A 19,410-nucleotide genomic window follows, 5' to 3' on the forward strand; every position below is an offset into this window, starting at 1 on the left:
AGGCTGTTCTCGAACTCCTGACCTCGTGATCCACCCACCTCGGCCTCCCAAAATGCTGGGATTACAAGCGTGAGCCACCACGCCCAGCCCACACTTTATCTTTAGAGTAACATATTTGTATATTAAACTTCCATGTAAGTGAAAACTTAGAGTCTATGTGTGTCTAGAAGGCCACAGAGGTTGCATGTTCAAAGAAAAATGTGAGATGACATCTTCTACATACTCATTTAAGATTCAGAAATATATGGCTTTTGATTATATGCCTGTGTAATTTTCATAATAACCATCTTAATGACTCTATAATTAGAAGAAAAATAATAAAAATGTACCCTATGGAAACAATATTCTCCAACGTATTTGAAGTTTAAACTCACTAAGGATAAGAATCACTAGAGATGCCATTCCACTATATTACTGAATAGTATGTTGTTACCGTCTGTTACCTAGAAACTTGAGTAAGGTAAAATGGGTTAATGTTGGTGGCAGGATAACACCTAATTCAATGCACAACTGTCTTAACACATTAAAAACAATTTTGTTTTATTAAAACAAATTAAGTTCACACAGTCTAAGAAAAGCATTACAAAATCCACTATATTATCTAATGTGCAATTGGTAAAACAATTTACTAAAATTTGAATAATGCACAAGACTATTACTCTGAACATCTATCTCATGCAGCACTTACAACAGTTTTATAAGTCAACCACAAAAGTTTCTCTGTGTACTTTCTTCACACACCTCATATTTCAGTGTCCTCAATCTTCTGTTGAAAAGTATATAAATGACATCCTAATATAGAACTTCTCAAACCCCGAGCAGCAGAAATTGACCACATGCTTTCATACAGACACTAGGAATAAAGACACAGCATCAAGTAATTTGAGAGTTCAATTACATCAAAATTTGCCTTTGTAAAAATCTAAAATTCTTTCAATGCAAAAACAGTATACTTTGAATATAATTGTAAGTCTCAAAATATTAATCTCCTATTCCTGTTTAGGCTAACTAAATTATGTTAACTTCGAATTACTCTCTATAATCAATGCCCTGATTTAGAATAACATTGAAAGTGTTAGCGTCTTAGTGGTTTCTACTGTGAATCTTATGTTCATTTAGACTTAATTTTTGATTAATTTTTTATATTTATTACATCTGTTAAATGTTTTCATATAAACTAGCGTTTTCTAAGGTGTACTTTTTAAACAATTTTTTTCATATTCATTACAGTTGTAGGGTTTCTTTCCAATGTAAATTCTCTAAAATGGAATAAAATTTGAGCAACTGTTAGAGGGTTACCTTTCAGCATAAACTCTCCTATGTACAACAAAATCTGTAACATAAGTAAAAGTATTGCACCAATCTTTATATTTGTAATGTTTTTCTTCAGTATAAAAACCCTTGTGTACTCTAAGGCTTATTTTTGAAGTCTTTCCACGTGCAAATGTAATGTATCACTATCATTACACCTTGTGTACTCTAAGGCTTTTATTTGGTGACAACTTTCCACAGATAAATGTAATGTGTATCATTACACTTATATTGCTTTTATCTAGCACAAAACCTCTGATGAGTAAGCTCATGGTAGTTATTAAATGCTTTGCCACATTCTTTAAAATCAGAATTTTTCTCAGTATGAATTTTCTTATGTGCAATAAGATGTGAGCAATAGTTGAAGACTTTCCCCACATTCTTCACATTTGTAGTGTTTCTCTTCAGTATGAATTATCTTGTGATTTCAATGGCTTGAGTAAGATTTATGGACTTTGCCATATTCTTTACATTTGTAGGATTTCTCTTTAGTAAAAATTCTTACGTAGTAAAGTTTGAGCAGTGATTAAAAGCTTCCCCACATTTTTTATACTTGCAGGATTTCTCTCCTCTTTGAACTCTCTTATGTTCATTAAGATGTGAGCACCGTTTAAAAGCTTTGCCACATTCTTCACATTTATAGCGTTTGACAGCAGTATGAATTTTCTTATGTCTAGTAAGGTGTGAGCACCGATTAAAGGCTTTTCCACATTCTTCACAGTTGTAGGGTTTCTCTCCAGTATGAATTCTTTTATGTTCAGTAAGGATTGAGGACCAGTTAAAAGCTTTGCCACATTCTTCACATTTGTAGGGTTTCTCTCCAGTGTGAATTCTCTTGTGTTTAGTAAGGTATGAGAACCTCTTAAAGACTTTGTCACATTTTTCACATTTATAGGGTTTCTCTCTGCTATGAATTACCTTATGTTCAGTAAGAACTGATGATGAGTTAAAAGCTTTGCCACATTCTTCACATTTATAGGGTTTCTCTCCCGTATGGGTTCTCTCATGGACAGTAAGTAGTGAGCAGTGGTTAAAGGCTTTCCCACATTCTTTACATTTGTAGGGTTTCTTTCCAGTGTGAATTGTCTTATGTTTGGTGAGATGTGAGTGCCGGTTAAATGCTTTGCCACATTCTTCACATGTATATGGTTTTTCTCCAGTATGAATTTTCTTATGTCTAACAAAGGGCGAACACCAGTGAAAGGCTTTTCCACATTCTTCACATTTGTAGGGTTTCTCACCGGTATGGATTCTCTTATGTTTAGTAAGACTCGAGCACCAGTTAAAAGCTTTGCCACATTCTTCACATTTGTATGGTTTCTCTCCAGTGTGAATTCTCTTATGTTTAGTAAGGTATGAGAACCACTTAAAGGTTTTGCCACATTCCTCACATATGCAGAGTTTCTCTTCAGTATGAATTATCTTATGATAAGAAAGGCCTGAGTGAGATTTAAAGACTTTGCCACATTGTATACATTTGAAAAGTTTCTCTGTAGTATGTCTTATGTTTTGTCTGTTTAGATTTGATGATTTACTAAAGACTTTCACACATTTATTATATGGGAAAATTTTGCTAGGTAGAGTTGACAAACATTGGTTAAGTCCATTATAACTTTTTTCTTGATCCTTATACTCACCCACATTTTCCCTATCTTTCCTTAAATGTAAATCCTCGAGTCCACAGCTTGCATATCTTCTCAGTATCACTTTTTGGAATGAATCTTTCATGCCCTGTTCTGGCAAAAAGTCTTCAATGTAATGAGAAGATATAGCTGAAATATAAAATTAACAAAATATCCCACTTGTTATTTTCAGACTCAGATACATATACTTTACAAATCTAATATAGAAAATTAAGAAAAGGACAGGATGACTTACTAGATGCAGCTGGGAAACACTCACTCCAAGGAGAGAAAACAAAATGTTGAGTAAAACATCACATTTTAAACAGATCTTTTGAGAGAAAACTTAATTCAGAGGTAATGCAGACACTGTGGTTGAAGAGGAAGATGGGAAGCTTGCTCAAAGTCACTGGGCACCAGGACTGGCTCCTAAATCCAGACCAGACTTAAGGAAGGGATATGTGAAGAAACCCCATGGCAACACAGTCTAGCCATGGACCTCTGAGATTCTCACTTTGGTTCCTTCTCCTTGAAAGGCATTTCCCAGCTAAATCTAGTCTGAGCTCCTGATTATAGACTCATATGATCCCTATACGTCTGTGAACTGGCAGGGGGAGCCACCTGGAGAACAGGCAGAGGCACAGCTTAAACTCTTGTGGAAATCTGAAGTTGTCACTGTGCTATGCAGCTGTAGCTGACCATAGGTGCCCATCCTCCGAGGCTCTGCATCTTGCACTGAGGGGATCCATCTCCTGCTGTCTGCCAGGCTGAGAGAGAGCAGGGTTGTAGATATCATGGGACTGAGGTGAATCTGATCCATGCACCACCTTGCTTGCTGGCACCTTCCAAGATGACCTACCTGGCTGCTCCTACAGGAGGGTGCCCACAGCACAGCATCCACTTACATCACAGATGGTGCTTGACCCCAAAGGGCCAGAGGACAAATCCATGGGCCCAGTGCCAACTGCCCAGGTCTTCAGCACACTGCCTAATAATATCAAGCTGATATATGTGGTCTGAGCTTAAGTAGGGTAGAAGCCCACACTGTCAGCACACAGAGAAGAGTGGGGCATGGGATCATGAGCCAGCATGGGAGGTGGGTTCCCCTTCATTCACATGAATAAACTGGGAAGGGTGTGGCCAGATGACCAGTCATGGTTTCTATCCCAGGAAGCCTAGCAGCCTAGAACATCTGGAAGAGCTCAGCAATTTCAATGCAGATGGCTTGGGACAAGCCTAGCCAATTCAGCCTGCTCCCAGGGAAGACACTGGAGACAGACCTGCTGAGTTGGGGGACCACAAGCTGGGTGGGCCCCACAGCCATCTGCTGGACTAAAAATCCTGGGCTGCAGGTGCAATATCGGTTGCAAACCCATGGTGCAATTGCCCTGCCTGATGATTTTCCATCCTTGAGCCACTGCATCACCAAACGATTCACAGACACATTCCATAACCCACCCTTACTTTTGCAAGCAAAGGAGAACAGCAGGACCCCTGATAAATATGGGTCTCCTGGTGACCTAAAAATGTGAACTGTCCCTAAGGCAGGGGGGAGCACAGACCACCATAGCCCTCCTTGGAGCAAAGGAAATGGGTGCAGTGCCAGCAGTTGAAGAGAATATCACCAAGGCCCCAAAATAAATTTGGAGAGAAAATAATCTCTCACACATTATCTTCCCTCCCCAGAGCACTCTTAAGTGCCATCTGCTTGGACTGCAGCCTGAATTACACCTACCAAACAAGAATACATTGCTTCAACATGAAGCACTCTATGAAATCCACTGCAGGAACTTATCTACAACCAAGGGACCTAGACAGAGCTTCTGCCCTCTGAAAACAATCTTATATGATTATACACAACCAACTGATTATACACAACATACATCACAGCCAAACCTCAAGGAAAAAAAGAATTAAAAAAATTTTAAAGCCCCATCCAAATGACAGAAAATTCAAAAGGAAAAGAAGCACTAGCTCCCTCAGATGAGAAAGCAAAAGAACGCTGGCAATACAGAAAGCCAGAGTGTTTCGTTACCTCAAAAGGATCTCACTAGTTCCTTTGAAAGAACCAAACACAACTTTAAAAAATTGAAAATTTTACTACAGGACTTTCAAAATACAATTGAAAGCCTTAAAAACAGAATAGACTAAGCAGATGAAAGTATTTCAGAGCTCAGAGACTACTCCTTTATATCAACCCAGTCAGAAGATAGTAAAGAAAAAAGAATTCACTACAAACAAACAAAGCTTCTGAGAAATACAGAATTATGTAAAGGGGTCAAACTTATAACTCATTAGTATTCCTGAGAGAGAAGGAAAAAAAGTAACCAACTTGGAAAACATACTTAAGGATATAATCTACGAAAAATTTTCCCATCTTGCTAGAGAGGTTGACGTAAAGATACAAGAAATTCAAGGAACTCCTTTGAGATACTATACAAAACAACCATCCTCAAGGCACATAGTATTCAGACTTTCCAAGGTCAACATGAAATAAAAAAAAAAAGGCAGCTAGAGAAAAGGGCCATATTACCTAAAAAATGAATTCTATCAAACAGTGGACTTCCCCACAGAAATCTTACAATCTGGAAGATATTGGGGGCCTGTTTTTAACATTTTTAAAGAAAGAGGCCGGGTGCAGTGGCTCACGCCTATAATCCCAGCACTTTGGGAGGCCAAGCTGGGCAGATCACCTGAGTTCAGGAGTTCAAGACCACCCTGGGCAACATGGTGAAAACCTGCCTCTATTAAATACAAAAAAATAGCCCGGCATGGTAGCATGCACCTGTAGTCCCAGCTACTCGGGAGGCTGAGGCAAGAGAATTGCTTGAGCCCTGGAGGCGGAGGTTGCAGTGAGCCGAGATTGCACCACTGCGCTCCAGGCTGGGCCACAGAGCAAGACTCCATCTTAACAACAACAAAAAAAGAGATTTAAAAAAAAGAAAGAAAGAAATTCGAATCAGGAATTTTATGTTCCAGCAAACTAAGTTTCATAAGCAAAGGAGGAATAAAATATTTATCAGACAAGCAATCACTAAGTGAATTAACTACCACTCGACTGGCATCGCAAGGTGCTTAAGAGTGTTCTAAACATGGAAATGGAAGAATGATACCTACTACCACAAAAACACACAGAAGTGCACAGCCCACAGACCCTACAAAGCAACTGCACAAACAAGACTACAGAGCACATGAAGGGAACAAAAACTAAGATATCAATATTAACCTTGAACATAGCAGTCTAAATGCTCTACTTAAAAGACACAAAGTGGTGGCCAGGCATGGTGGCTCATGCCTATAATCCCAGCACTTTGGGAGCCTGAGGCCGGTGGATCACCTGAGGTCAGGAGTTTGAGACCACCCTGGCCAACATGGCAAAACCCCGTCTCTACTAAAAATACAAAAATTAGCCAGGAGTGGTGGCACGTGCCTGTAGTCCCAGGTACTCGGGAGGAGTGAGGCAGGAGAATCACTTTATTCTCCGGAGGCGGAGGTTTCAGTAAGCTGATATCGCACCTGCACTCCAGCCTGGGTGACAGAGTGAGACTCCATCTCAAAAAATAAAAATAAAAAATTTTAAAAAATTGGCCAGGCGCGGTGGCTCACCCCTGTAATCCCAGCACTTTGGGAGGCCGAGGCGGGCAGATCATGAGGTCAAGAGATCGAGATCATCTTAGCCAACATGGTGAAACCCCGTCTCTAATAAAAATACAAAAATTAGCTGGGCATGGTGGTGTGCACGTGTAGTCTCAGCTACTAGGGAGGCTGAGGCAGGAGAATTGCTTGAATCCGGGAAGCGGAGGTTGCAGTGAGCCGAGATCGTGCCACTGTACTCCAGACTGCCAATAGAGCAAGACTCCGTCTCAAAAACGAAAAAATAAATTTTTAATTAAAAAAAAAAAAAAGAACACAAAGTGGCAAATCAGATTTTAAAAAAACCAAGACTTAACCTTCTGCTAGCTTCAAAAAACTCATCTCATGTATAATGACACCTATAAACTCAAAGTAAAGGGAAAAAGTAACATCTGTCACAAAAATGGGAAAAAAACAAAAAAATGCAGTGGTCACTATTCTTGTATTAATAAAACAGATTTTAAACCAACAACAGTAAAAAAGACAAACACATTACATAATAATAAAGGATTCAATAAATAAATAGATAAATCAACAATGTTTAACTATCCTAAATATGTCTGCATGCAACATTGGCACACCCAGGTTTATAAAGCAATTATTACTGAACCTAAAAAAAATACTTAGCCAGCCACACAATAATAGTGGAAGACAACACCTTACAGATAGCATTACAGATCCTCAAGGCAGAAAACAAAGAAATTCTGGACTTAAACTCAGCACTTGGCCAACTGGACCTCATAGACATCTACAGAATAATTCATCTAATGAACACACACATACATTCTCATCTGAGCACAGAATATACTTTAAGATTGACCACATGCTCAGTCAAAACAAATTTCGAAAAATTGAAATCATCTTCTTTAAACAGAGTAAAATAAACTCAAAAATCAATAGCAAGAGGAACCCGCAAAACTACACAAATACAGAAAACTAAACAACTTGTTCCTGAATGACTTTTGGGTAAACAATGAAATTAAGGCAGAAATCAGAAACTTATTTGAAACAAATAAAAATGGTGATGAGGCCGGGCGCAGTGGCTCACGCCTCTGGGAGGCCAAGGCGGGCGGATCATGAGATCAGGGGTTCAAGACCAGCCTGGCCAACACAGTGAAACCCTGTCTCTACTGAAAATACAAAAAATTAGCTGGGCGTGGTGGCAGGCACCTGTAATCCCAGCTACCTGGGAGGGTGATGCAGGAGAATCACTTGAACCCAGAAGGCGGAGGTTGCAGTAAGCAGAGACTGCGCCGTTGTACTCCAGCCTGGGTGACAGAGTGAGGCTCCATCTTATTAAAAAAAAAATAGTGACAAAATGTAACAAAACCTTGGAATGTGGCAAAAGCAGTGTTAGGAGGGTTTATAGTGCTAAACTTTTATATCAAGAAGATAGAAAGATCTCAAGTTTAACAACCTGATACCACGCATAAAGAAATGAGAAAAACAAGAATAAGGTAAATCCAAAGCTAGAAGAAGAAAAGAAATAATTCAAATCAGAGCAGAACAAAATAATATTGAAACCAAGAAAACCATTCAAATAATCAATAAAATACGTTTTTCTAAACGATAAACAAGATCACTAGATCACTAGCTAAGTTAACAAAGAAAAAAAAGAGAAAAGATCCAAATAAGCAAAATCAAAAATGACAAACTATCAACAGACTAAACAGACAACCTATTGGGAGAAAGTATTTGTAGACTACACATCTGACAAGGGACTAATGTTCACAATCTATAAGAAATTTAAATCTGTAAGAAAAATAGAAATAATCTCATTAAAGAGTGGTCAAAGGACATGGTCATTTCTCAAAAGACATAAAAGCAGCCAAGAAACATGAAAAAATGAGACAAAAAAGGAGAAAAAGAAGGACAAAATAGCAACAAACATCAAAACAATCAATAAAATGGCAATGGTAACCCTTCTCTATCAGAAAATTAAATATTCATGGAATAAACTTCCCAATCAAAAGACATAAACTGGTATAAAAACAAGATGCAACTACATTCTTTTTACAAGATACTCACTTTCAATCTGAAGAAGACAATAGACTAAAAGAAGGATGGTGCAAGTCATTCTATTAGAATGTTAACCAAATGAGAAGAAAATAGGTCAAAATTATATAAGGCAAAATACATTTTAGGTCAAACACTGTTATAAAATATACTTTGGTCAAAATTCTCACAAGAGACAAAGAAGGACATTAAATAATAATAAAAAGATTAATAAACTAGAAAACTATAACATATATATGATCATCAGGGTTCCCAAATATATAAAGTAAACATTAACAAAATTGAAGAAATACACAGCAATAATAGTAAGATATTTCAATATCCCACTTTCAGTAATAAGTTATAAAGCAAGGCAGAATATCAAATATAAGAACAGAGGACTTCAAAGCACTCTAAAAATTACACCTAATGGACATATAGCAAACACTCCACACAACAGCAGAATACACAATCTTCTCCATAGCTCATAACACCTTCTCTTGGATATATCACTTGTTAGGGCACAAAGCAATTCTTAGGAAACTTTTTTTTTTTTTTAATTTTAAGACTGAGTTTCACTCTTGTTGCCCAGGCTGGAGTGCAATGGCACAATCTCGGCTCACCACAACCTCCATCTCTTGGGTTCAAGCGATTCTCCTGCCTCAGCCTCCCGAGTAGCTGGGATTACAGGCATGTGCCACCACATCCGGCTAATTTTGTATTTTTAGTAGAGACGAGGTTTCTCCGTGATGGTCAGGCTGGTCTCGAACTCCCGACTTCAGGTGATCTGCCTGCACTGGCCTCCCAAAGTGCTGGGATTACAGGTGTGAGCCACCATGACTGGCCTAGCAAACTTTTAAAAATGGAAATCTTATAGACTATTATGATGACCAAAATGGAATTAAACTAAAAATTAGTAATAGAAAAAAATCCACGAATATATGGAAATTAAACACACTCTTAAGCATGCTCATGTTCAAGGATTGGAAGAATACTGTACAACATCTTTACAGTGCCCAAAGTAATGTTCAGATTCAATGCAATCCCCTTCAAATTCCCAATTTCATATTTTGCAGGAATAAAAAAGCAATGCCCAAATCAAATAAAATCTCAAGAGACCATGAAGACCTAAATAATCTTTAAAATGAAGAAAAGTGTTGGAAGTATCACACTTCCTGATTTCAAAACACATGACAAAACTACAGTAATAAATGCAGTTTAGTACTAGCATAAAAGCAGACAATTAGAGCAATGAAAAAGAATGTAGCACAGATATTATCTTTCATGTATATGGTCAAATAGTTACTTGCACACCCATATTAACTGTAGCATTATTCACAAAAATCAATAGGTGAAAGAAACCCAAACTTCTCTCACCAAATGAATAGAAAAATACAATTTATAATATACAAATAATGGAATAATACTCAGCTTCTAAAAAGCAGAAAATTGGGTCGAGCGTGTAGGCTCACGCCTGTAATCCCAGCACTTTGGGAGGCCCAGGTGGGCGGATCACGAAGTTAGGAAATCCAGACCATCCTGGCCAACATGGTGAAACCTCGTCTCTACTAGAATACAAAAAAAAAAAATTAGCCAGGCGTGGTGGCACGTGCCTGTAGTCCCAGCTACTCTGGAGGCTGAGGCAGGGGAATCACTTGAACTCGGGAGGCAGAGGTTGCAGTGAGCCGATACTGCACCACTGCACTCCAGCCTGGCGACAGAGCGAGACCCCATCTCCAAAAAAAAAAAAAAAAAAAAAAAAAAAGGCAGGAAATCTTCTAACATGTACGATAAAGATAAATCTGATGGCATGATGCTAAGTAAAATAAGCCAGCCATAAAAAGACAGGATTGTATAAATCCATTTATGAGACATCTAAAGTATTGTACTCAGAAACAAAATAGAGAGGTGTTTGTAAAGGGTCAGTCAATGGGGAAAATGAGTAGTTTCATGTATGTTGAGTTTGAGTTTCCCAAGATAAAAACATGTGGAGATATACTGCATGACAATGTCAATATACCCAATACAACAGAACTGTATAACTGAAAATATTTAAGATTCTAAATTTTGTTATGTATTTTGTACAATTAAAAATAAACAATTACACCTAAAAGAAATACAGTTATAAAGCTTTTCAAAAATCACCTTCATATCACAAGTGTTTCTCTCACAAAAAGAAAATACTCACCAATAAATAGATGTTGAAATTACAACAATTTTCATGACTCCTCATCTAAACAGGACAAAACCATCATTGATGACCAACAAAAATGTAAATATAAGAGTCACAAACAAAATGGGGTAATACTTATTCAGTCAAACACAGAGACAATTGGCAATAAACATACAGCTGATTCATATTTGACTTTTGCCTCACACTGTCTTAAAATGTACACAGCTGAATACTGTCATACAAAATTATAATATATGAATAAAAACTAAAAAATATAATGAATGTCAAATGGCCTATTATAAAAACTGTAATAAATAAATATAAAATTGCAAAGCAAAATTAAAAGAAACTATAACCCATAAAATTCTGAATAAACATAGTGGACTACTGATGAAGAATCCTTCTAGATAGCTACAATTTTCAACCATGACTGGCTATCCATAAAAAGCATACATTTTTGAATCAAGAGCATACAGTTAGAACATTAATGTTTCACAGAAACCCCATTATAATTATTCATGAAAAGCTCTGAGAAAATAATTTTTAAGAAATAAGCACTTATATAATACTAGAGAAACTTATTAACATGTTGCTCTTCTTTTTACACAAAATGGTAAGGCTGTAATCTAGCCTGCAGAAGCAAAGAAAAGACTTACATCTTTTACTGTAAGAACAATATAAATATTGTAAAATATGGTATAAAACACTGATTATGAATTAGGAATAAATTATGCTATCATTCAGATAAACGTTGAGGAATATAGATGAAAATGCAAAGAAAGCTTTTTACATGCAGGCAACTTAACTATACAAACTAGGCCAGGCATGGTGGCTTATGCCTGTAACCCTAGCACTTTGGGAAGCTGAGGCAGGTGGATCGCTTGAGCTCAGGAGTTCAACACCAGCCTGGACAACATGGTGAAACTCGGTCTTTAGAAAGAATACAAAAATTAGCCAGGTGTGGTGGCACTCGCCTGTACTCTCAGCTACTTTGGGGGCTGAATCAGTCTATAGAGCCAGTCTATAAATACTCATTTTATAAATTTCCAAATGTCATCCAGAGATCACAGGGCATAGAGAGAAGACAGGAAATAATATTCCTTTAAAGGAATAAAATGACTCTTGGGAAATCAATTTTTAAGAAATGAAGATCTTTGCATTATCTGACAGGGAATTCAAAATAATCATTTTAAACATGTTCAATGAGCAAAAATAGAATGTATTCAACTAAACAGAATCAAGAAAATAGTGCATGAAGAAACGATATATCAACAGAGATTTAAAAAACTATTAAAAGTATTTTTTAAAAAAACAAAAATTGTGGAGCTGAATACAGTAACTAAGTTAAAAAAATTATTACAGAGCCACAACAAATAACTTAATGAGGTAATAGATGGTATCAGCAAATTAAAGACATTTCACTTATAAATATTGAGTCATAAAAGCAAAAAAATACTGCCAACAAAGAAAATTTTACCTAGAAAAATTTACCTCTAGAATAAGGATAAAAAATAAAGACTTTATAAGATAAACAAAAGCTGTCAGTCTTTGTCACCATGTGTATAGTTCTATAAGAAATGGTATAGTAAATATATACACAGATCTACAATTCTCTACTATATATAGTTCTATAAGAAATGGTATAGTAAATATATACACAGATCTACAATTCTCTACTATAATAATGATGTATAAAACTGAAAATCTTGCCATAGAATTTAATAAACCAAAACACAAATGTGCATAAATCTGTTAATAGATACACAATACTAAATGATATAATGTGACACTAATAAAGGATGTAAAAAGGTATAGTTTTAGATTCAACTGAAGTAAAGATGTTATGAGATTTAAGCATATCGTTATGTTTCATAAACTCTCATTTTTCAAGGTGATCACAAAAAAACCTATAGAAGATATGCAAAAGAAAATGAAAAAGGAATCAAAGTATGCCACTACAAAATTAACAAAACAAAAACAAAGGCAGTAAGAGAGGAAATGAGGGAAAACGTATTCATGACAAACACAGAAAGTAATCGAAAACAAAATGCTACTAGTAATTTTATTTCTTTCTGGTATTATTTTAAATATGAACAGATTGAACCCTTTAAAAAAGTAAAATAGCTGAATGAGTTAAAAACAAAATCTTACAATATGCGTCTTTAGGGGACTCATTTTAGTTTTAAGGAGACAAACAGGCTGAAAGTGACAGGATACAAAAATATATTCCATGCAAACAGTGAGCTCAAGTGGGTGGGGTGGCCATAGTTAGACAAAAGCCACTTTAAGTAAAAAACTGTTACAAAAGATAAAGATTGGTATTATATAATGGCAAAATGGATCCATTTACCGGGAATCTATAACACATGTAACTGTTACATAAGTGTAACAGTTATACAACTATAACACATAGCACTCTCAAATATATAAAACAAATATTGACAGAAGTTAAGCAAGAAATACACAGCAGCACAATAATTACAGACTTCAAGGCCTCATTCTCAATTCTGAATATAAAAAAATCAGATAGATCAATAAGAAAATAAAAAACTTAAAACATTACAGACCAATTAGACCTAAGAGATATATACAGAATGTTCCAGTTAAAAGCAGCAGAATACATAATATTCTCAATTACACACAGAGCATTCTGTTAGGACACATAACAAGTCTTAATAAATTTAAGGAGACTGAAATCATACAGTTTATATTTTCTGACCAAAATGGAATGAAACTAGAAATCAGAAGCAGAAGTAAAACTGTAAATCCAAAAAATGTGGAAATTAAACCCACTCAAACATATTCTTGCTCAAGGATCAGATAATTTCATTTTGTTAAGATGTCAACATGCACAGCCATGTACAAATTCAATGTAATATCTATCAAAATCTTCATGGCAGTTTTTTTTTTTTTTTTGCAGAAATATATTTAAGATTCTCAAATTCTTTTAGGAGCTATAAGTAGCAAAACATCCTTTAAAAAGAACAACAAAGAGGTATTACACTTCCTGGTTTTATAACACATTACCCAAAGCTATAAAGATAGAAATAATGTGGTATTAGCACAAAGAAAAATAAATGGATGATAAACCAAAATAGAGAGCTCAGAATTAAGCACGTGTGTACATAATCAAATAAACTTACATAAGATTGCTATGGCCACACAATGGGGAAGAAAATAGTTTTTTCAACAAATGATGTTGAAAACTGAGTATCTACATGAAAAAAATAAAGTTGAGCCCTTCCGTTACATGCACCATATAAAAACAGTATTTAAAATGGATTAAATACTTGAACACACAAATATAACAAACTTCCTAGATAAATATATGGGGGAAAATATGACATTGGACTTGGCACTAATTTCTTGTTACAAAAGACCAAGAATTTGATGTCATTTTCTTACATCTGAAATCAAATACATAAGGAACAAATAATAGAGAAATGGGACTACATCAAACTTTGAAATTTCTGCACATCAAAGGGAAAATTTAGTGGGGTGAAAACGTCACCTAAGAAATGGGTGAAATATTTGAAAATCACATATTTGATAGGAGTTAATTTTCACAATATATAAACAATGTCTAAAACTCAACAATAAAAAGTGAGTAACTTGATTAAGAAATAGACAAATAATTGAACTGACATCTCTCCGAAGAAGATACATAAATGGCCTATAAGCATTTGAAAGGATGCTCAAGATTCCTAACTTTTAGACCAACACAAAGTAAAATCACAGTAAAATATTACCTCAAACCCATCAGGAGAGCCATTAACAACTGCAACCACCCCTCCCCCCCAAAAAAATTGTTACGGATATGGAAAATTGAGAGGCCTTTTGAGCCACTGGTAGGCAAAAATCATGCAGCTACTGTAAAAAACATACTATGACAGTTTCTCAAAAAATTAAAAATGGAATTACTATATAATCCAGGAAACATGGAAAATCCTATTTGATACCGTTCTTGGCAGTTATTTTTTGGGGTATGACACCAAAAGCACAGCAACAAAAGCAAATATAAATGAGTGGGACTGCATCAAACTGAAAATTTTCTGCACAGCAAAGAAAATAAAACAAGGAAACTTATAGGACAGAAAAAAATATTTGCAAGCCATACGTCTGATAAGAAGTTAATATCCAGAATATATAAGGAACTCATACAAATCAAAGGCAAAGACAATAATAAGAATGATAATAAGAACCAAACTGAAAAACAGACTGAATGGATAGATATTTTTCCAGTGAAGACAAAGAGCCAAGAGGTATGAGAAAAGGACCTCAACATCACCAGTCATCAGGCAGGTGCAAACCAAAACAATGATAAAATATCACTTCACATTTGTTAGGATGTCTATTATCAAGAGACACTTATATTTTTTGGGTGATGGATACCCTAAAAGCACTGACTTCACCACCATGCAATCTATCTGTGTAACAAGGTTGCACTTGTACCCCACAAATTCATACAAACAAAAAGAATAGGGCTGGGTATGGTGGCTCATGAGGAATCTGAGGTAAGAGGACTGCTTGAGCCCAGGAGTTTAAGGCCAGCCTTAGTTAGCAACACAGTGAGACCCCTTCTCTTAAAAAAAAAAAAAAAAAAAAAAAGAAAGAAATGTTAAGCATAAAAACATTTTTAAAAAGAGATAACAAGTGTTGACAAGTGTGTGAAGAAAAAAATCTTGTACATTGTTGGTGTGTTGTAAATTGGTAGAGTCATTATGAAAACCGGTATGGACGTTCTTTAAAAAATAAAATTAGGCCAAGCACGGTGGCTCACACCTATAATCCCAGCACTTTGGGAGGCTGAGGCAGGCAGATCACGAGGTCAGGAGTTCGAGACCAGCCTGGCCAACATGGTGAAACCCTGTCTCTACTAAAAATACAAAAATTAGCTGGATGTGGTGACAGTCGCCTGTAATCCAAGCTACTCAGGAAGCTGAGGCAGCAGAACCGTTTGAACCCAGGAGGCAGAGGTTGCAATGAACTGAGATTGTGCCATTGCACTCCAGCCTGGGTGACAGGGTGAGACTCAATCTCAAAAATAAATAAATAAATTAAATTAAATTAAAAAAAATTTCCACATAATCCAGCAATCCCACTTCTGTGTATGTAACCAAAGGAAATAAAATCTGTATTTCTAATATTTGCATCTCCATGTTCATTTCACAATTGCCAAGACATGAAAACAACCTGAATGTTTGTGGACACTGACTGGATAAAGAAAATATGGCATATATACACAATAGAGTATTATTCAGCCATAAAAAGTCATGAAATCGGCCTAGTGCGGTGGCTCACGCCTGTAATCCCAGCACTTTGGGAGGCCAAGGCGGGCGGATCACGAGGTCAGGAGATCAAGACCATTCTGGCTAACATGGTGAAACCCTGTCTCTACTAAAAATACAAAAAATTAGCCGGGCGTGGTGGCGGGCGCCTGTAGTCCCAGCTACTCAGGAGGCTGAGACAGGAGAATGGCGTGAACCCGGGAGGCGGAGCTTGCAGTGAGCCGAGATCGCGCCACTGCACTCCAGCCTGGGCAACAGAGCAAGACTCGGTCTCAAAAAAAAAAAATTATAAAAAAAAAAAAAAATAAATAAAATAAAATAAATCATGAAATCCTGCCAACATTTCAACAACATGGATGGTCCTGGAAGACATTATGCTAAGTGAAATAAGCCAGACACAGAAAGAAAAATAATGCATGATCCTCACCTCTATGGGTAATCTAAAAAGGATGAACTCATAGAAACAGAGAGTACAAAGCTGGTTGACCCAGTCTGGAAGTGGGGAAAATGGGAAGATGTTCAATGAGTACATACTTCCAGTCCTGAAATGAATAAGTTTTGGGGATCTAATGCATAGCATCATGGCTATAGTTAATCATAATGCTCTATATCAGGGGTATCCAATCTTTTGGCTTCTCTGGGCCACACTGGAAGAAGAATTGTCTTGGGCCATGCATAAAATACACTAACACTAATGATAACTGATTAGCTTTAAAAAAATCTCATGTTTTAAGAAAGTTTACAAATTTGTGTTTGGCCACATTCAAAGCCATCCTGGACTGCATGCAGCCAGCAGGACATGAGTTGGACAAACATGCTCCATATGCTTAAATTTTAATAAGACAGCAAACCTTCGGTGTTCTCACTGCAAAAGAAAACTCTGCATGGTGGCTTAATTCGAGCACTTTCGGAGGCCAAGGAGGGTGGATTACATGAGGCCAGGGGTTTGAGACCAGCCTGTAATCCCAGCTACTTGGGAGGCTGAGGCACAAGAATCACTTGAACCTGGGAGGCGGAGGTTGCAGTGAGCTGAGATCGCGCCACTGCACTCCAGCCTGTGTGACACAGTGAGACTCGTCTCAAAAAAGAAAAAAAAAACAAAAAAACTCTGTGAGGTAACAGATGCATTCATTAACTTAACTGTATTAATCACTTCACAATGTTTACATATACAAAATCATTACACTTTACGTAATAAATAGTTATATAATTTTAATTTGTGAAAAGTAACCACACGGTCCCCACACGTATATGTGTGGGTATATCTGTGTGTATATGTATACACACCTCAACTAATATAGTTGAAGAATCTGGGAAAATAAAGTTTAAATTACCAATTTTAGTTCACACTAAAAATATAAAATGTAGAAATAAAATAACATTAGATTTCCTTATATTTAGGGAGATGCTTAGCATTATAACAAAATTACTGAGTAGGAATTTTTGTAGAATCACATTTGAAAATTCCATAAGGGGCTGGGCACGGTGGCTCACGCCTGTAATTCCAGCACTTTGGGAGACCGAGGCGGGTGGATCACCTGAGGTCAGGAGTTCCAAATCAACCTGGCCAACACGGCGAAACCCCGTCTCTACTAAAATACAAAAAGTAGCTGGGTGTGGCGGTGTACGCCTGTAATACCAGCTACTTGGGTGGCTTAGGTGGGAGAATTGCTTGAACCCAGAAGGCAGAGGTTGCGGTGAGCCAAGATGGTGCCATGCACTCCAGCCTGGGTGACAGAGTGAAACTCCGTTGCAAAAAAAAATTAAAAAAAAGAAAGAAACTTCATAAGAAATCATAAAGCAGAAAACATACCACATCTGTTTGTGGTGTTACTGGGATTTTGGAACCAAATACCGTTATCACGAATACTCTCACACATTTCAGACATAATACAAACAACAACAAAAACAAAACAAAACCAAACCAAAACAAAACAAAAACCTTAAAAAATAGTTTAAAGGCCAGGCGTGGTGGCTCATGCCTGTAATCGCAGCACTTTGGGAGGCTGAGGTGGGTGGATCACCTGAGTTCGGGTGTTCAAGACCAGCCTCAACAACTTGGAGAAACCCCATCTCTACTAAAAATACAAAACTAGCTGGGCGTGGTGGCACACGTAATCTCAGCTACTCAGGAGGCTGAGGCAGGAGAATCGCTTGAACCCAGGAGGCGGAGGTTATGGTGAGCCAAGATTGTGCCATTGCACTCCAGCCTGGGCAACACAAGCGAAACTCTCTCTCAAAAAAAAAGAAAAAAATAGTTTAACATAGAGTTCCTCAAAAATACATATATATTTCTGTGTGCCCCAAGACAATGAAAGGGCAGTCAGATAATAAAGTCTCTTATAAGCCATGAAGAGGACTTTGGCTCTCACTGTAACCTCAAAGGAAGGTTACTTTTTAGAGAATTTAGGAGCATTATACAGAAGATGCCTCTGTACAAGAGCAAGAAGAAACAATCACGCTCCTCAAAAATCATCTCCATTGGAGCAGAGCTTCTCAAATAACTCTTGAAGTCTGTCTTCCTTCTTGGCCTTTGGAGCTTTCACCTGTGGCATGTGTTTCATTCATCCAACCTACCTGGGGGTTTGGCTATGGTCTTATGTCTCTTCACATTCCAGGGCTCCTGTCTTTGCTCCAGACAGCTAATCAGTTCTGGCTTAGAAACAGTAAGACCTGTTTTATTAGAAAAAAGTAATGTGATTCTTGCTGGGATTCTCCAATTACCAACCTAGTGTTGTGCTCTGTAGAGAAGAGAGAATATTATAGATGATTCTAGAAAATTAATAATAAGGACAGGCGCGTTGGCTCACACCTGTAATCCCAACATTTTGGGAGGCTAAAGCGGGCACATCATGAGGTCAGGAGATCAAGACCATCCTGGCCAACATGGTGAAACCCCACCTCTACTAGAAGGTGTGGTGGCACGTGCCTGTAATCCCAGCTGCTTGGGAGGCTGAGGGAGGAGAATCGCTTGAACCCAGGAGGCAAAGATTACAGTGAGCCAAGATCGTGCCACTGCACTCCAGCCTGGCAACAGAGCGAGACTCCATCTCAAAAAAAAAAAAAAAGAAAAGAAAAGAAAATTAATAACAAAATAATATTTCTAAACAGAAAGTTTAGAATATTTTATATTTGTGGGTCTTTAGCTTCCCTACCCAATACTACTTAATCGAAAATTGGTGGTAGAAGTTGGATTTTAAGGTCTGGTCAATAATATTTTATAAAGGAATTTTTATAATGGAATTCCAAGAATTACCACTAAAGGCTGGGTAGGGTAGTTCACACTAGTAATCCCAACACTTCGGGAGGCCAAGGAGGGTGGATCATGTGAGGTCAGGAGTTCGAGACCAGCCTGGCCAACATAGTGAAACCTCCTCTTTACTAAAAA

At 37.1% G+C, this 19,410-nt stretch overlaps 1 protein-coding gene across 5 annotated transcripts in view; it reads right to left on the reverse strand.

Annotated features, from left to right (window-relative positions):
* Positions 1-515: 515 nt before the first annotated feature.
* Positions 516-19,410, reverse strand: part of ZNF682 (zinc finger protein 682) — a 34,930-nt gene continuing 16,035 nt past the window's right edge. For 4 of the 5 annotated variants that reach the window (XM_024237273.3, XM_054540056.2, XM_054540058.2 and 1 more), the window contains 2 exons: positions 18,600-18,695; positions 516-3,083 (listed from right to left, as the gene is read on the reverse strand). In XM_024237273.3, coding sequence (XP_024093041.3) covers positions 1,813-3,083; positions 18,600-18,695 — 1,367 coding nt within the window. In that variant the 3' untranslated portion in view covers positions 516-1,812. Of the gene's footprint in view, positions 3,084-10,749; positions 10,795-18,599; positions 18,696-19,410 lie in introns of those variants that run through there. The other variant, XM_054540059.2, reaches the window with a different exon arrangement.

The sequence above is a fragment of the Pongo abelii genome, chromosome 20 (assembly GCF_028885655.2).
Source record: "Pongo abelii isolate AG06213 chromosome 20, NHGRI_mPonAbe1-v2.0_pri, whole genome shotgun sequence".
In the NCBI taxonomy this organism is placed as follows: domain Eukaryota; kingdom Metazoa; phylum Chordata; class Mammalia; order Primates; family Hominidae; genus Pongo; species Pongo abelii.